The sequence below is a fragment of the Python bivittatus genome, unplaced genomic scaffold, assembly GCF_059951505.1.
Source record: "Python bivittatus isolate LINGU-HERP-01145 unplaced genomic scaffold, Pbiv_v1 ctg000840_np1212, whole genome shotgun sequence".
Classification (NCBI taxonomy): Eukaryota; Metazoa; Chordata; class Lepidosauria; order Squamata; family Pythonidae; genus Python; species Python bivittatus.
The window spans coordinates 13,076,364-13,091,777 of NW_028277113.1; the positions used below are offsets into that span (position 1 = coordinate 13,076,364).

Sequence of the window (15,414 nt, forward strand, 5' to 3'; positions counted from 1 at the left end):
CTCAGCTTGTTAACACTGATAATGATTCTGGCAAACCCTTGTTGGTTCACAGGGATTTCCAAGTGTCCCTGAATACAGCCAATAAATGTACACAGGACATTACATTGACTAGCAGTGTGTCCAGTCTGTCTCTGCAGCCTAATTACTCCTTTCCTTCCTCAACCTACCTTTGGTCTGAACTAACAGAAGCTAATAAATTGATTCAGCTGTTGTCTTCTTTTCCCTCCCTGGGGAAGACTGAAAGCCTGTAACGGCTAGTTAACTCCCAATGAAGAAAGAAACAACTTCCTCACAGATTCCATGAGTCTTTAAGTGGCCCAGCAACCATGGCTTTTCCTTTTTTCCTTATTCTGATTCCCCCCTCTAAGGTATAGCCTAGTTTTAATACTCTGGCTTCTAGAATAAACACAATTTGTCCCCACCTGACAATGAGGAATTCAGTGAAGAATCTAAGGCATTTCTACTCTAAAGTATGATGGGGTTGATATAGTAGTTCTCTGCATCTTCTAACAAAGACATGTACAGGTAATCCTCGCTTACCAACCACCCATTCAGTGACCATTCAAAGTTACAATAGTGCTGAAAAAATAACTTTACAACCAACTTACAACCATTTAAGACCTTCGCAGCATCCTTTAGTCATGTGATCGCCATTACAATCAGTACACGTCCTATGCCTGACCTGTGTTTTTTTTTCTTTTTTCTTTTCCCCTTGCAGAGCAGACATATTGGAGAGGAAGGGATTGCAAGAGAATAAGCTGTTTACTTTTCTACACATCAAAAGCAATGTGTTTGCACTGGCAGTGGGAAAGGGTCAGGCAAAGGATAGATTGCCTACAGAAATTGCTTGCTTTTTCTCTCCTCCCCCCCCGCAGAGCAGAGAGATTGGAGAAAAAGGGATTTCAAGAGAGTAAGCTGTTTGTGTAGCAAGCTGCGACTCCCAGCCCCAGGCTGCTGGCACAATCACATTGCTTCAATGTATACAAGACAGTAAGCAGGCACTTCAGTATTCTAAAGGGTGGGAGAGTGGTTAGGAGGCAAACAAAAGCTAAAAGTGTGAAACTGAGTAGTCTTGTCTTTTTCCAGCCAGAAAGCACTATCACAGTCATGTGATTTCCCACTTAGCAACTGCTTTGCTTAGTGGTGGAGTTGCTGGTCCCAGTTAGAGTCGTTAAGTGAGGACTACCTGTAAGATTGTTGAGGAAGGTATCTACATCCCAGGATGGCTTATTTGGATTTCTTAAACCAGATTTCTAAACAAAAGTGATTGGAAATTCATTTTGAATGAACAACATGCATTCCTTCTTGGCTCCTTCTGTCAAAGAGAGCAACTATACAGACTGGATGTCTCAATCCATGTGTTATTTAATATAATGTGTAAACCCAGAATTGTGGCTTGCTTTTCTTACAAACAAGAATCATAAGCCATATTTTTGTTTCTTTGTTTATATTAATATTTTCCCATTTTGTTACATGTTCTTAGTGCTTTCCATATATTATCTCAATAGCCTTTTCTAGCTTTATGCCATTTATGTGGTCCCCAGTATTATAGAAGGAAGGATGGCTTAGGATCCAGACTGGATGCTGTCCACAGTTACCACTAGGTTGTGCCTGAAGTGAGAATTGGACAAGGAATTTTCTGACTGTCTACATGTTGAATATTCAGAGTTGAATTTTTACTTAGCTGAACTCCAAGAATTCTGGATGATGATGATGATGATGATGATGATGATGATATATAATGGATAGACAACCTGCTGCTCTCTTGTTGTTTTGAATTCATCTTCCATAATTTCTTGCCCTTGGCCAAGCTAGCTAGAGCTGATGGACGTTGAAATCGAAAACATCTGGGTGGCCTCAGGGATATCTATCCTTGTTATACATATTCTTATTTTATGGCATAGTACTATTTAGCTGTGCAAGATATGCATGTTGAATACCAACATAATGAGGTCTGTCTTTTTTTTATACTCCTCCAAAAGTGTTTAAGGTGCTTAACTATAAAATGAATCAAAGTATAATCAGAATTGTAATATATAAATTAATTTAACACATTTTTTAAAAATAAAGACCGTACTTAGTTAAAACCAATCTCAGTAACCAAACCAGATTATGTGTCAAAAAGCATATTTGCTTGAGAACATCTTTGCCTACCAATAGAGGGAAGTAAGCTGATTTCTTTTTGGAAGGGTCATACTAAGAAGGAATTCTTTTATATTTCACCAAATGTGATAGTGTTGCTAGTAGGATCAGGAGAAGGATCTTGCTCAGAATCTTAAGGCTAGGCAAGTTCATAAGGGAGAACAGTCCCTGCATTACTTTACAAGCCATAAATAACACCTAGAATTGCATCCAAAAATAAGACTGGTAACCAGTAAATCTGTTGTAATGAGCATACTGTCAAGTCAATATTCATGTATTGATCCCAGTTAGCAGTTTGGCTGCAGCAATCTGGACCAGCCAAAATTCCTAAACACTTTTCAAATGTGGTGCTGCATAGAGTGTGTTAAAATAGCCCAAAGCATTATTTTCATTTTGCGGGTAAGGATTTGATGCTGAGAAATAGCAGCTTGGCCAAGATCACTTTGCAAATCTCCAAAAAATAACAAAGTATATCAAGTTGACCTGAGTTCACTGGGACTTGCACCCAAGAGAGTAGAAGCAGAACTAACTCTTTCATATTAGTAGGAGAGCATTCTAGTGGCTAAATCCCATTAACGAAGAGATACTCTATTATGTTATTCAGTATTAAAATCCTGCCATTAAATTGTGGCAACTAAAGAAACTTAGGTGTTTAGAAAATTCAGAATATTTTCCCCATTCTACAATTCATGGGAACTTCCACGGAAAGTCACAACAATAATGATGAAAAATGAGAAAGAATTAGCAATGAGAATGAGAAAAAAAGCAAACCTTTTTTAGAAAGATTAAAGCAGAAAAAAATGATGATCCCTGTTTTCCCTTTTTAAATGTTTATAACATACCTTGTACTGTCAGTGACTTTGACCCGAATAACTTGCTGCAGCTTCAAAGCTGGCAACATATTAGTTTGGCAGTATACTAGCATGCAGTTTTGACTCACTAAAGAAATTGCAGGAAGACATAATTTATGTATGCTTGGCAAACTTGGTACTGTCAAAATTCTTAAGGGGCTGTTAGTACTGACTTTATGGACAACTCCTCTCCCCTCCCAAATTCTTCACAGCCATGTTATCCTATTTTGTGCCTAAGGATATTAAGTAAATACATCATTTTGGCATATCTTGGGTGATTTGCAGATTTTTCCCAAATAAACTGGAAAGAAGCTTAGCAGAACTGCAACTGAAATGGGCATATAATAAAATGAGTACTGTACTTAAATTAAAAAATCCCTAATTTTCTTGAACACATGAAAAAAGAGGTGGTTATCTGGGTTTCATAAATGTAGCTTATATCAAAGTGTTATCATTTGCTCATTTCCAGATATTAAATTTTAATGAGTTGGAGCATTATGGCTCATTTGCATAACTTAATAAATCTGAATCATAGCTTGCACAAAGTTTACATATGTCTTGAGGACCTGATTGCAGCTGGGATTCTCCTTAAGGTCATGAAATACTAGCCAATAACTATGTATTTTTGTGATTGGAATACAGTTTTAACTAGGCAATGGCGGAATGCCCATCGTTCCCAACATCTGGGTAATTTAAGCTAGTGAGTGCAGGATGTTTGTCAGATTGATGGATTTTTTTTTGCATTTTTTTCTGTTTTGAAATGAATGTGGGAATTATCTATGCTGGTTCCAGTCCCTGTGGGGAGGAAAGAAAGATTTTAGAACTGAAGATATAAAGCAGGATCTGGCCTATCCTTGCCCTGTCATTGGAAGGCCGTAGGTAGAAAGATCTTGGTCTGTGGTTGATTTCAGCCTGTACAATTGTGTGCTAGCATGACTGAATTCTTTGGCAGAGTTCCTCTTCAGTGACTGTAGGCTACCTCCAAACCTGGCCATACCTCCCATCCAATGGGCTGCCATTGAAAGGAATTTTATTTTGCCCACCATCTGTTTCACTTTCAATAAGTAGATAATTTCTGACCTGCAAAGGAGGTTGTCTCATTTCTTAGGATTTTCATATCTGGGCTGCAAAAAGCTAGAGTTTTATCTGTTGACAGCTGTAATCCTTTGCTGACAGCTAATGGTCCTCTGGAACACTATATGATAGCCTCACCTTTCAATAATAGGGGAATCTTTGATCCAAATTCTAAATTTATTAAAATAAATTTTTTAAAAAGAAACAGGTTTTTTTTCTTAATAGGACAAGAGTTTAAACCCATTTTGGCTTGACTTTTCTTAAGGCAGTTATCATTTTGATACTTTTTTTTAAAAAAACCGAACTTTAAAAATAGTACTCAGGCTGGTTTACAATAAAATCAGTAAAATAGAATATGATATTATGATAATTAAACATCCCCAGCAGTTAAAACAAGTTCAGACTTAAAACACGCAAAAGCCAAAAAGCCAAAACAAATACCTTTTTACTTCTGGAAGAGTGAAAAGGTCTGGCATTAATAAACAAGTAGCAACCAGCTGATCGTCCCCCAGAAGGAGCCCTATAAATTTGATATAATCAGTACAAAGGGAAGGTTGCCTCTCTATTTTTCTGTCATTCATAATATCACATGGCATACAGAGAAAAGCAGATTATTTCAGTGCGCAGAACATTTAATATGGGGATAGGTATCCCTTTAGCTTATCATTTCCCAGATTGTGTAGAGCATGGGTGGCTGGGAATTCTGGGAGTTGAAGTCCACACATCTTAAAGTGGCCAAGGTTGAGAAACACTGGTGTAGAGCTTTAAAAGCAAGCATTAATACATTGAATAGGTTTGGAAATTGACTACAAGCAGTGACAAACAGTGGATTAAGCTGACCAAACAGGCCAAGTTCTGGCCAAGTAAATTAGCCTCAGGTAAACTGTAGAAGTCACTGCTTCAGAAAACATAGTCACAGCATGAAGCTAGATTTGGGCCATTGCATATTATGAACTTTGATCCATTAGGAGGAATTGAAATACAGGTAGTCCCCAGTTTAAGAACGAGTTCCGTTCCCAAGGTCTGTCCTTAAGTTGAGTTTGTATATATGCCGGAACAGTATTATTGCATAATACAGTGTTGCATAATACTGTATAAGTAGTATTGGGTAATGAACTTGAACCATTGTGTATTTAACTTGAAGTTTGCTACAGTAGGCTCTGTTCTTAACTATGGGTTGTCTGTAACTTGGGTGCTCCTAAACTAGGGACTACCTGTATTCTAGAATAGGTTGAACACAATCTTCTTGGACAGGCGATCCATCTATCTTGTCAGGATTGATCGGTATTACCTGTCACTCAGACCATCATCAGTTCTATACTTTGGTCCCTTTACATAATTTAGATGGAAGCAGCGATGTGTTTTCTTGCTTTGCTTCCCCTTATCTCAGCTTTTCGGTTACAATGCATTTGCATCAAGCAAGTTTGCCTTCCTTGGCCTTGTTTCAAAATATATCAGTATAAATGTCAAGCAAAATAATGATGGAACAGAAGGAAAACATACAGCAATGAGGGACTGGGATGTTGCCTAAAAAGTAGAAAGGAAGATATGAGAGAGATGATATATTTTTTAACATATGTTATTGTCCCCCCCCCATGCCCAAGAAAATAAATTCTAAGGGAGAATATAATTTCTATTTAAGAACCCAAAGTTTACCATTTTGGTGTGGTGGGGATGAGATTTTAAAGTATATTTACTCATCCCTATTATAAATGTAGAAGAAATTGTGGTGTTTCTGACCAAATAAACCCTGTTCTGCCACAGGAAGCAAAATGTACTGGATAGGAGAAGTCTTTTTCTCACACAGGATGTATCAGTCTTCTGTCCAAGAGAAGAAATAGAAACTGCTCAGGTAGTGCTCAAGAATGCAACTCTCTGACAAGTATGTTTATTGCACGAACTAAAAAAGTTCCACTGTTAAGAGGAAATCAAACAGTTGTCAAGGGTAAGATGCAAGCATTATTAGTGGAAACTACGTTCGATTCTTCTGCCTCTTTCTTCTTGCCAGATCTAATTCTTACACAATGTACCACAAGATGCAGTAATCTCATGTCTTCCAACTAGGACTGCTTTACTGCAAGGTTCAACAAATACCCACAGGAAAAGCTGTCAGTGGTTACTGCTATATATTATCTTATGGATTAGATATACCTCCAGACAATTGTGGTGAATAGGAGTGGGAAACTTCTCTTTTGTGGGTTTGGGAACTTCTCGCAGCCATCTGATTGGCAACCGTGGAAAGAGAATGTTGGAGTGGATAGACCAAACTTCCCAACCTGGTGGTTCCAGATGTGTTTTGACTACAAATTCCAGGATTTCTATCCAGTATGATTTTTGGCATGATTCCATTGGGCTTTTCTTATGTGTGCATTACATCTCCTAAGAGTACCAATTTCTGTGTAGTTTATGATTTAAAATGTTAAGAATGTAGCATAGAACGTAGTGCTATTGCAGTGACAACTCTTTTGGAAGGCTCTCTTTTGGGAAAATAAACCAGTCTATTTTCCCAGAAATAACTTGGTGGTAATTGTTAATGTAAATGTATGGTTTCTTAAGAATGTCAGTTTTTATGATGCTGAGATTTTCAGAAATTTGGCAAGTCTTAGAGGGCTGCACATGACTCATAAATAATTTGTTACATAGTCCTGCTTTATATTTCAGACTTAAACCGGTTTTCCTCAAAGTTGCATCCTCTGAATTTCTTAAACAACAATTCTAGTTTTGCCTGGGATGGTGGGAATTTGCAGCCCAATATATTTAGAGAGCACTAGCTGGTGGAATACTGATTTAGACAATCTAATATAGCATTGACAATAATATTTACAGCATTACACCCACACACATTTCTGTGCTAAAAAGAGTATATAGTTAAGTTGCTAAGCAGCTTGGTAAGTGCCCAGTTTTAGTACATTTATCATATCTTTATTATTTTGTTTTTAACATTTGTTATACTAGTAGAAATTCTCTCCTCATATAAAAGTTGATCAAATCACAAAAAGCAGGCAGACTTGCTTTGCTAGCATTTTTCCTAACATTTCAGTTTTGTATATTAAGCATTTTGGACAGGAAAGAGAGAAAAAAAATCTTTCAGGGGTATGAGTCTAAAATGTCAATATGCAAAGGTTTTTTAAAAAAATATAAGTAGTCCATGTAGACAAGATCAGTTTAGGAAATACAGTAAGATGGCTGATGCAATTTTTGCTAGCTTTAGTTTCTTGAGAAAAATCTCAATATGGAATATTGCAAAACATAACTGTTTGCAGACTTGACAAGGAGGCACCAAAAAATGGCAAAGAAGCTTTGCAGGAATGTGGATCTTAGTAGATGTCCAAACATGTTTCTTTGGAGTTGAATTAATCTTGCTTAGTGTTCACAAATGCATTCAGTCATATTTTAAGGCCACATGAAATTATGTGATGTCCCAAGGATCACATGAAATTACATTAACACTGCAGTCCCCCTGGCACTAATGAAATTGTATGAAAGGCAAAGCTTGAAACAGGAGTTTCTGGTTCATCAGTTTAGATTGCAATTGTAAACACAGTTGTTTGGAAGTAAGTTTGTTGAAATTTCTTATGAGCAACCATGTCTAGGATTATATTGCTAGTCTTTATCAGCAGTAGTATACCTGGGGAAAAATACCAGAATCCCAAAGCATGAATAATTTTATGATAATGTACCAATTGTAGTAGAATTGTTTCATAAACTTTCCTTTGGGGCTGAATGAGCTAAAGATTAGGTATTTTATAGAAAATACTTTTTTTTCTTCTTTTTTCTGGAGATTTTCATTTTCTATATTGCAGGGAATAATAATTACTGTGTTTGATTTTCCCCTACCAGCACATGAAGGACATTCTAATGGCTGCATCCAGAAATGTAATACAAATGATCCATTGCATCAAAGTGGTTTTACCATGGGGACTTCAGATAAAAAGAGCTGCCAGTTTTAGCCATGCCTGCTACAAAAATATATCTTCAGATTTTGCTGCCAGAGCCCTCTCTGCAAATACAGTGGAACTTCTTGGCCAGACTTATTTCTCAGATAACTACGGCAATGTTACCAAGAAAATTCTTTCCAAGGTGGGGATAAATTTGCACAACCAAAGAAATCATCCTTTGTGGTTGATTAAGGAGCGTGTGAAAAACCATTTCTACAAGCAGTACTTGGGACGTTCTCGGACCCCACTGTTTTCAGTGTACGATGATATGTCTCCAGTGGTCACAGTAGAACAAAACTTTGATAGACTGCTTATTCCACAAGGCCATCCTAGTAGGAAGAAAGGGGATAACTACTACTTGAATCATACTCACATGCTAAGAGCTCACACATCTGCCCACCAATGGGACTTGATACATGCTGGACTTGATGCATTTTTGGTTGTGGGAGATGTTTATCGTCGTGATCAGGTTGATAGCACCCATTATCCAGTCTTCCATCAAATGGAAGGTGTCCGGCTCTTCTCCAGCTATGAAGTAAGTCTGGTTCTTCTCTGATTAAGATAAGATTGAATTAAAATATTATCTAGAGAAGCCTTCTCCAGTTTTACAACCTATCATTTCTACTATGCTCAACTAATACTGGGATTTGGTTATGGGTTTTGTAGTTCAAATACATCTGCATGACTGATCTAGAATTTTGGTAGGAATGGTAATGTGAATGTATTTTTAAGCTTATGACACAATAGATTGGAAAGTAGTCCTCCCTTTCCCCTCCCCCCATTCAACAATGTGATTAGCGGGTGTGATTTTTAAAAAGCATTACCATAAATAGTAACCAGAACAGAACAAAAATATATGTCATCTCTATAAAATCTTATAGAAACCAGGAAGAAAAACATGCAGACCCCTTTTGTGAGTTCCAGAGTTCAAGGAGCTTGACTGTGTAATCAAAGACAATGCTGTATTTAAGAAAGAAAAGGTTGCTGAACCACTCAAGTGACTGGTGAAGGGTTCAAGGAATTCAGTTGTCTTGGGAGTTTGGAAAAAGTTGTGATGAAATCCCTCTAAAATACTACAGTGAGCAAATCTGAACAGGAGGCCAATTCAATAACCTCTTTTGGATACATTCCAGACCAAGTTATAAAAGACATGGATTAATTTGATTAGAGTAGCCAACTGATTTTGGACACATAAATGTATCCAGGGCAGGATAGGCTTAAATCGGAATTATTTGGGGAGGAAGATATAATTCCTTCTTCTTAAACCCTTTTCTGTCTTAAATGAACCTCCCTGATGCTCATACTTTCCATTAATTGACTAATAAAATTGAAGGACCACAAACTCTTTTTCATAATGTGGTTCGTACAATTCAGAATGATAGTCATTTTTATTTTTTAAAGTGACATATACCCATCCCATGTGAAAGAAGAAACTGACATGTACATATGTGTCATGTCTTTCTTAACTTTAAAAACTGAAGGGTGCTTTTCTTCACATTTAATGTGCTGACTTAATGTTTTGACTGTTGTAGAACCATTCTCAAGAATTAAAAGTTAAAGCAGTCTTAAGAATTTTGGCAGACATTTGGATTGGGTTGTTGGTATAGTTAGATTTATGTGTATTCTCTAATTTATTATTAATCTGCTTAATGATAAAAATAATTTATTTCATATGGAAAGGTTAGCTTATATTCTCATTCCTGCCACTATATATTCTCATTTCTGCCACCATATATTTTAATTAAATCTCCAAGTGATATATTTTCTGTATGTTCAAACACCCCAAAAACTAGTACAGCTCTAGTTATATTAGTATAGACATTAGGCTTAAAAATTGAAGATAAAAAAAATCAAAAGTAACATTTATATATTGTTTTTCAATTATTTATGGAACCCTTCCCCCCCCCGTAAAATTAGCATTCTGCCAACACATTAAGAACATTGCACATGTCCTCAGTTGGCAGAAGTATGAATTTTTCCTTACAAAAGGTAACATTCTTAATGTTACCTCTTTTTTCCCCTAATTTTCTCAAAGTCTGTAGGATTAGGTCATGTGTAATTATTGTATTTGTGAAAGGAAGGAAGACTTTTGGCATTATATATCTGTCTATGTAAGATTTCAGAAGGAGTGGTAATAATGTGTAAATACATAAAATGGGTGAGCACCTTTTTTTTCTTGGAACCACACTTAATATTTTTCTAGGGGAGAGGTGAGGATATAAAGATGATAGGCAGTGATGCAAGTAAGGCACATTATATAGGTTGAGTTTATTTTTTTTTAAACTGTGATCAACCTACACTATACTACTTACACTACATTGCTTCATTTGTTACTTTCCTCAAACATGCTTCAGATTTTCTGTAATTGTTTCTCTGAAATTTGGTAGTATAAGTAGAAAGCATTCCTGGGACTGCAATTATTTTAGGAATTAATGCCTGGATTTTAATTTTTTTTTTATATTTGTATTGTTTATGATTGATGTTAGCTGCCCTGGTTAGCTGCCCAATGTGGCAAGGGAGTTGTTCTTTTGCCCCCACCACTATTGGGCGGGTGTATAAATAATAGAATGATAAGAGAAATTTATTAAATTTGCATGACCAGTAGTGGTGCGGAAAAACAGCAACTTTGCCACATAGCAATCTCATTCTTTTAAGGAAGACAGCTTTAAAAGATGGGATGTCCAAGCAGGAAGAAGTGTAAGTGAGCTTCCTGTTTCTTTAGAACTTTCTTTGAACATCAAGATCTGTTGACCTTTTGTGGATCTTGTGCTTTTGGTCATCTGGTGGTTCTGATTTGCCCCATAATCTGATTACTGTTTAAACTTTATTCCTGGTTCCAGGCTAACTCCATACCCTATATTCCCTATACCCTATATTCATGGCCTAGCAATAACGGGGAATTAGAAATCATACAGAGCCATACCCAAGCGGTTTGGCTTAAAGTTGTTCTTTAGATGTGGCACCAACGCTGGCACCAACAGTTTTGTGTTTAAGGGCTCCTTAAGGATGTTATTCTTAACAAACTTGGAATACTTTGTTTACCATATTAGGCAGATTATTGACTTAAAGTATATGTGTTAAACCATGATGAGGAACTAAGAGTCAATAATTGAAAGGTTACAAGTCTTCTATCCCAGAACTAGAGCTACATGTAATTTATTGCTTAATACTGTATGTAAATGCTATATAAGAAATAACTTTCTCAGCATTGTAAAACATGGAATCTACAGTACAGTATTTGCTATATACTGGTCTGCTTGCTCTGATAATCCGCTCCTGTCTTGTGACAAAATTATCACATAGAAAATTATGCTGTCTGGCTGAACTTATAATATGGTTTGTTTCTAGGAGGACAAATATTTTTCCTCCTTATTCATTGCTTTAATAGAATTGTATATTGATTTTGGCTTGATTAGCTACATTTTGTTTAGATTTTTCTTTAAGATTTTTTTTTATCCCACCTTTATTATTTTTATAAATAACTCAAGGCGGCAAACATACCTAATACTCCTTCCGTCTCCTATTTTCCCCACAACAACAATCCTGTGAGCTGAGTTGGGCTGAGAGAGTGTGACTGGTCCAAAGTCACCGAGCCGGCTTTCATGCCTAAGGCGGGACTAGAACTCATAGTCTCCTGCTTTTTAGTTTGGTGCCTTAACCCACTAGATCAAACTGGCTCTCTTTATATGAAATATGCACTCCCGGATCATATAGTCCTAATAGTTTATGCCAAGGAAGTGTTCATAGTGTCTCTCATCTTGTCTTATTTCCAAATTCATTCATTAGATGATTTTTCTCCAGAGAGTGATTGAGTTGTTATTGCTGTATGCTAACATCTGATGTATTCTGAGGCAATTTTGTTAAGCACTTTGCCAGGCAAATATGTTTTTAAAGAGGATTGCATAATTTATATAATTATATTGCTATTGTATGAATTTTGAAAAGTAAATGGAGGGATTTAACTTGCTATAAAAATTGATTGGAAAAATTCAAAAGGTACAAACCTTATTTTATTTAAAGCCTATCTACTATCTCTCTTGACTATTTGAGGTTTGAAACACATTTGTCTAATAAATGGAGTGACTTTTCCTCTTCTGAAGACAAGAAATGCACAGTGATATGGTCTACTTGGTAAAGTATTACAGAGCTTTAAACAAAGCTAAAAACATCACCCAAGAAGCTTTGCAAAGTATCTTCGTTATCCAGTGGTTGAGTGTCTAAAGCCAGTCCCTTCCTAGATGAGAAGTAATGAAGGGGGCAATTGATGTCCTGTTTTGGATTTCTTGAAAGCATTTGATCAACTATTGTTGATGAAAGATTACTATATGGACTGTGCATCTATTCTTTGTATTATAACCCTTATGTGCAGTATTCCTAGAAGTTAGAAAGGCTTTCTTAGCCTGAGAGGCTTATAGTTAGAATTAAAAAGTAAAATTTTGATGCCTACACAGAATTGTTTGGATATAAACTATTGTCCTCATACCATCTTTGGATCTTGATCAAGAGATGGACATGACATGTCTTTAATGTATTATCATGATGCACTTCATGGTCATATGGTATTAACTTGAAATCTGCATGGCTATCCTCTCTTGTAGATTAGGATACTACAAGAGAGTAGCCACAGCCTTTTTCCTGGAAGCTTCCTCCTTTACTTACTTACGTTTGGGTATAGCAGATATTTTAAAAGAGTTATAGGTGAAGCAATATATTGCTACCATTATGTTATATTATTAGCTTTAAACATGCATTTACCAGTTTACAATAAGTTGCAAACTTAAGCCTGTTGGCCTTGTCATGTTATGGTGGGAACAGCTGTTCTCTATGTTGTTGCTTTTCTCCTTCATTATACACTTGTTTTCTTAGCAAAACACACGGGGGGCTTTTATTTCTTTCTAAGCCATTTTTCAGGAGGCTGGCCTGACAATCAGGGTAAAGAGAGTCCTGGGCGGGGACTGGAGGCATGAGTTGGTAATTGCTGGAAGAGAGGTCATCTGAAGAGAAAGGGGAGTGAAGGGGGTTGTAACTCTTCCTCTGGACTGGTGCTTGGATTGCTGCTGATTTTTTTTCTCTTCCCCCACCCCTTTCTCTTTCACACCCGTTGCTGCTTACCTGACCAATAGGTTGCATGAGTTCATGGACTTTTTATCACTAGCGGGTGAAGCTCCAGTAACTCCAGAATTGGTGATTTTTAGCATGATCTTGCGCTGTCAAAACCACCAGTAAGAAAACTTGACTGGATCAGTGGATAACTGAGTTATGTGTGTTATGAGAACAAGACTAATATGGTAAAAAAATTCCAGTGCAGTAAATTGTATGATGTATGATGAGGGAACCCATTCAGCATTTCAAGACCATGGTATTACTGGGGTTGCATTGAGCTTATGATGACACTGATTTGGTGTCCTCAGTGGACTAAGCCTTACTATAGGCAGTTTCTCAAAGGATAAGAAATGTATTTATTTGGATCATATTCACTTTTCTTTGATGGAACTCAATGTGCCATATGTTCTCACCACATGATGGCTAGAAAAAGCCAGAACTGGATGAATGTGGGAATACTTCTGCATGATAACGATAGACTATTATCAGACTCTCCAGTTTATATGTTCTGCTTTTATCCCTCATAGTTGCTGTTAATCTTTTCTTTGCTAACCAGAACCCAGGTGATGGAACCCATCTCACTTGTCTTGCAAGATAAAGTTGTTTAGTTTTTACTTTTAAATGATCACCTGCAGCCTTCTTTTTTTGTTGCAATGTAGTTTTTCCAATAAGCCTTGGAAACAGATGTGGCTGTTTTAATGAGTCACAGACAGATGCTCTGTTAGCAGTCCCACATGTTCTAAAGCACCTCTTCAAATTCAAGTCCAAAGCATTACTTAGCCCTAGCAAAGAGGTTGAGCACTTTTGATTTTGGTAGGTTAGGTCATTATTGTTATTTATGAGATTTTTTTATACTTCTTGTTATGCATTACATTTTTTTGGTCTTATGTTGTTAATATTTAAATAAATAATTTTATGTAATTACTGGGGTATACAAAATTGACAAATAAAGCAATATTTTATTAATACCAAACTGAGTTTGAGATCCAGTTTGGTGTAATGGTTAAGGTTAAAGGTTAGGGCACCAGGCTAGAAACTGGGAGATTGTGAATTCTAGTCCCACCTTAGGCATGAAGCCAGCTGGGTGACCTTGGGTGAGTCACTCTTTCTCAGCCCTAATAAGGAGGCAGTGGCAAACTACTTCTGAAAATCTTGCCAAGAAAACTGCAGGGACTAGTCTAGGCAGTTGCCAGGAGCTGAGACTGTCTTGAAGGCTCAAAACAAAACAAAAAAAACAGGGCTGGGTCAGTTTGTTGTTAAATGTAACCCTTGGTTAGATTTTGATGTTCCTACAACAGCCTTGACCTAATTAAGCATGTCGTTTATAAATGCACATGTGAGATGTCATGTTCAATAGAATGAATCTTTTGGATAGTTGCTGGGTATTCTAATTTGAAGGACAACTGGTATTTTTTATTTATTTTGTTTTGTTCTAGGGGAATTATTAAATGGGATCAATGGGAACTGAACTGGATATTCCTGCCTCAGAGAAATTTTTCTTGAGTCATCTGCCAGAGCATTCCGCTTAAATAAATGCAATTATGCATGTATGAAGAAGTTAAATACTGGATGGATGAAAACATGTACATCTTCACTAAACTAAACTAAACTGAACTGAACTGAACTGAACTGAACTGAACTGAACTAGATAGTTAAATTACAGGATGCAAGGATAGCATGTGTTGGTGGTCACAAAGGCTATTCCTGACTACTAGTCAAGATAGCTTTATATTGATGGGCAGAATATTCAACTGATAACTCGCATATTTGCTTCCTGTCAGCATTTTCTTGAACTAGGCAACTAGACAACTTTGGCTCAGTTCTACACAGTAGTCTTAGGTTGTTAAATGTCTTCTGAAAAATGCAGTGTGGCAGATTCTGCTTCATGAGTAAATATGTGATATATGCAACAATATAATGTACCAACTGTAACATACATTTCCATATTGAAATAGAATCATAGCATTCAATACACAGGAAGGATATTAAAAATCCACTATTGGCTGCCAATTTTTTTTTCTCCCCAGCACTTCTGGCATAATACTAAAGCGTATTATACAGCACTCTGTTTTTCTGTTTTTCTTTGAGCTTCTATAACCTCTATTTTCTTTGTGCAAAATTAGATCACTAAAGAGAGGGGGAAGAACTAAAAAAATGCACCTACATTAGAGGAAAGGAGCAGAATGTATTCCTCCACATGCTTTTCTCTCTCCCGTTTTTTGGTCTGATCTATTTGCAATAAATAATTTTACTGCATTGTTCTGTCATCTCAAGTTGAATCCCTCTAAACATGTGCAGATTTCTTA

At 36.6% G+C, this 15,414-nt stretch overlaps 1 protein-coding gene across 6 annotated transcripts in view; it reads left to right on the top strand.

Annotated features, from left to right (window-relative positions):
• The window catches only part of FARS2 (phenylalanyl-tRNA synthetase 2, mitochondrial), a 238,406-nt gene that overhangs the window by 43,705 nt on the left and 179,287 nt on the right, over positions 1-15,414 (top strand). For 5 of the 6 annotated variants that reach the window (XR_015794111.1, XM_088131034.1, XM_088131038.1 and 2 more), the window contains one exon: positions 7,908-8,540. The exons of the other annotated variant lie outside the window; for it this stretch is intronic. Coding sequence is in view for 4 of the 5 variants with exons in the window: in XM_088131034.1 (XP_087987160.1) it covers positions 7,911-8,540 (630 nt within the window). In the remaining variant the exon portion in view is untranslated. The remainder of the gene's footprint in view (positions 1-7,907; positions 8,541-15,414) is intronic. 6 annotated transcript variants of the gene reach the window in all.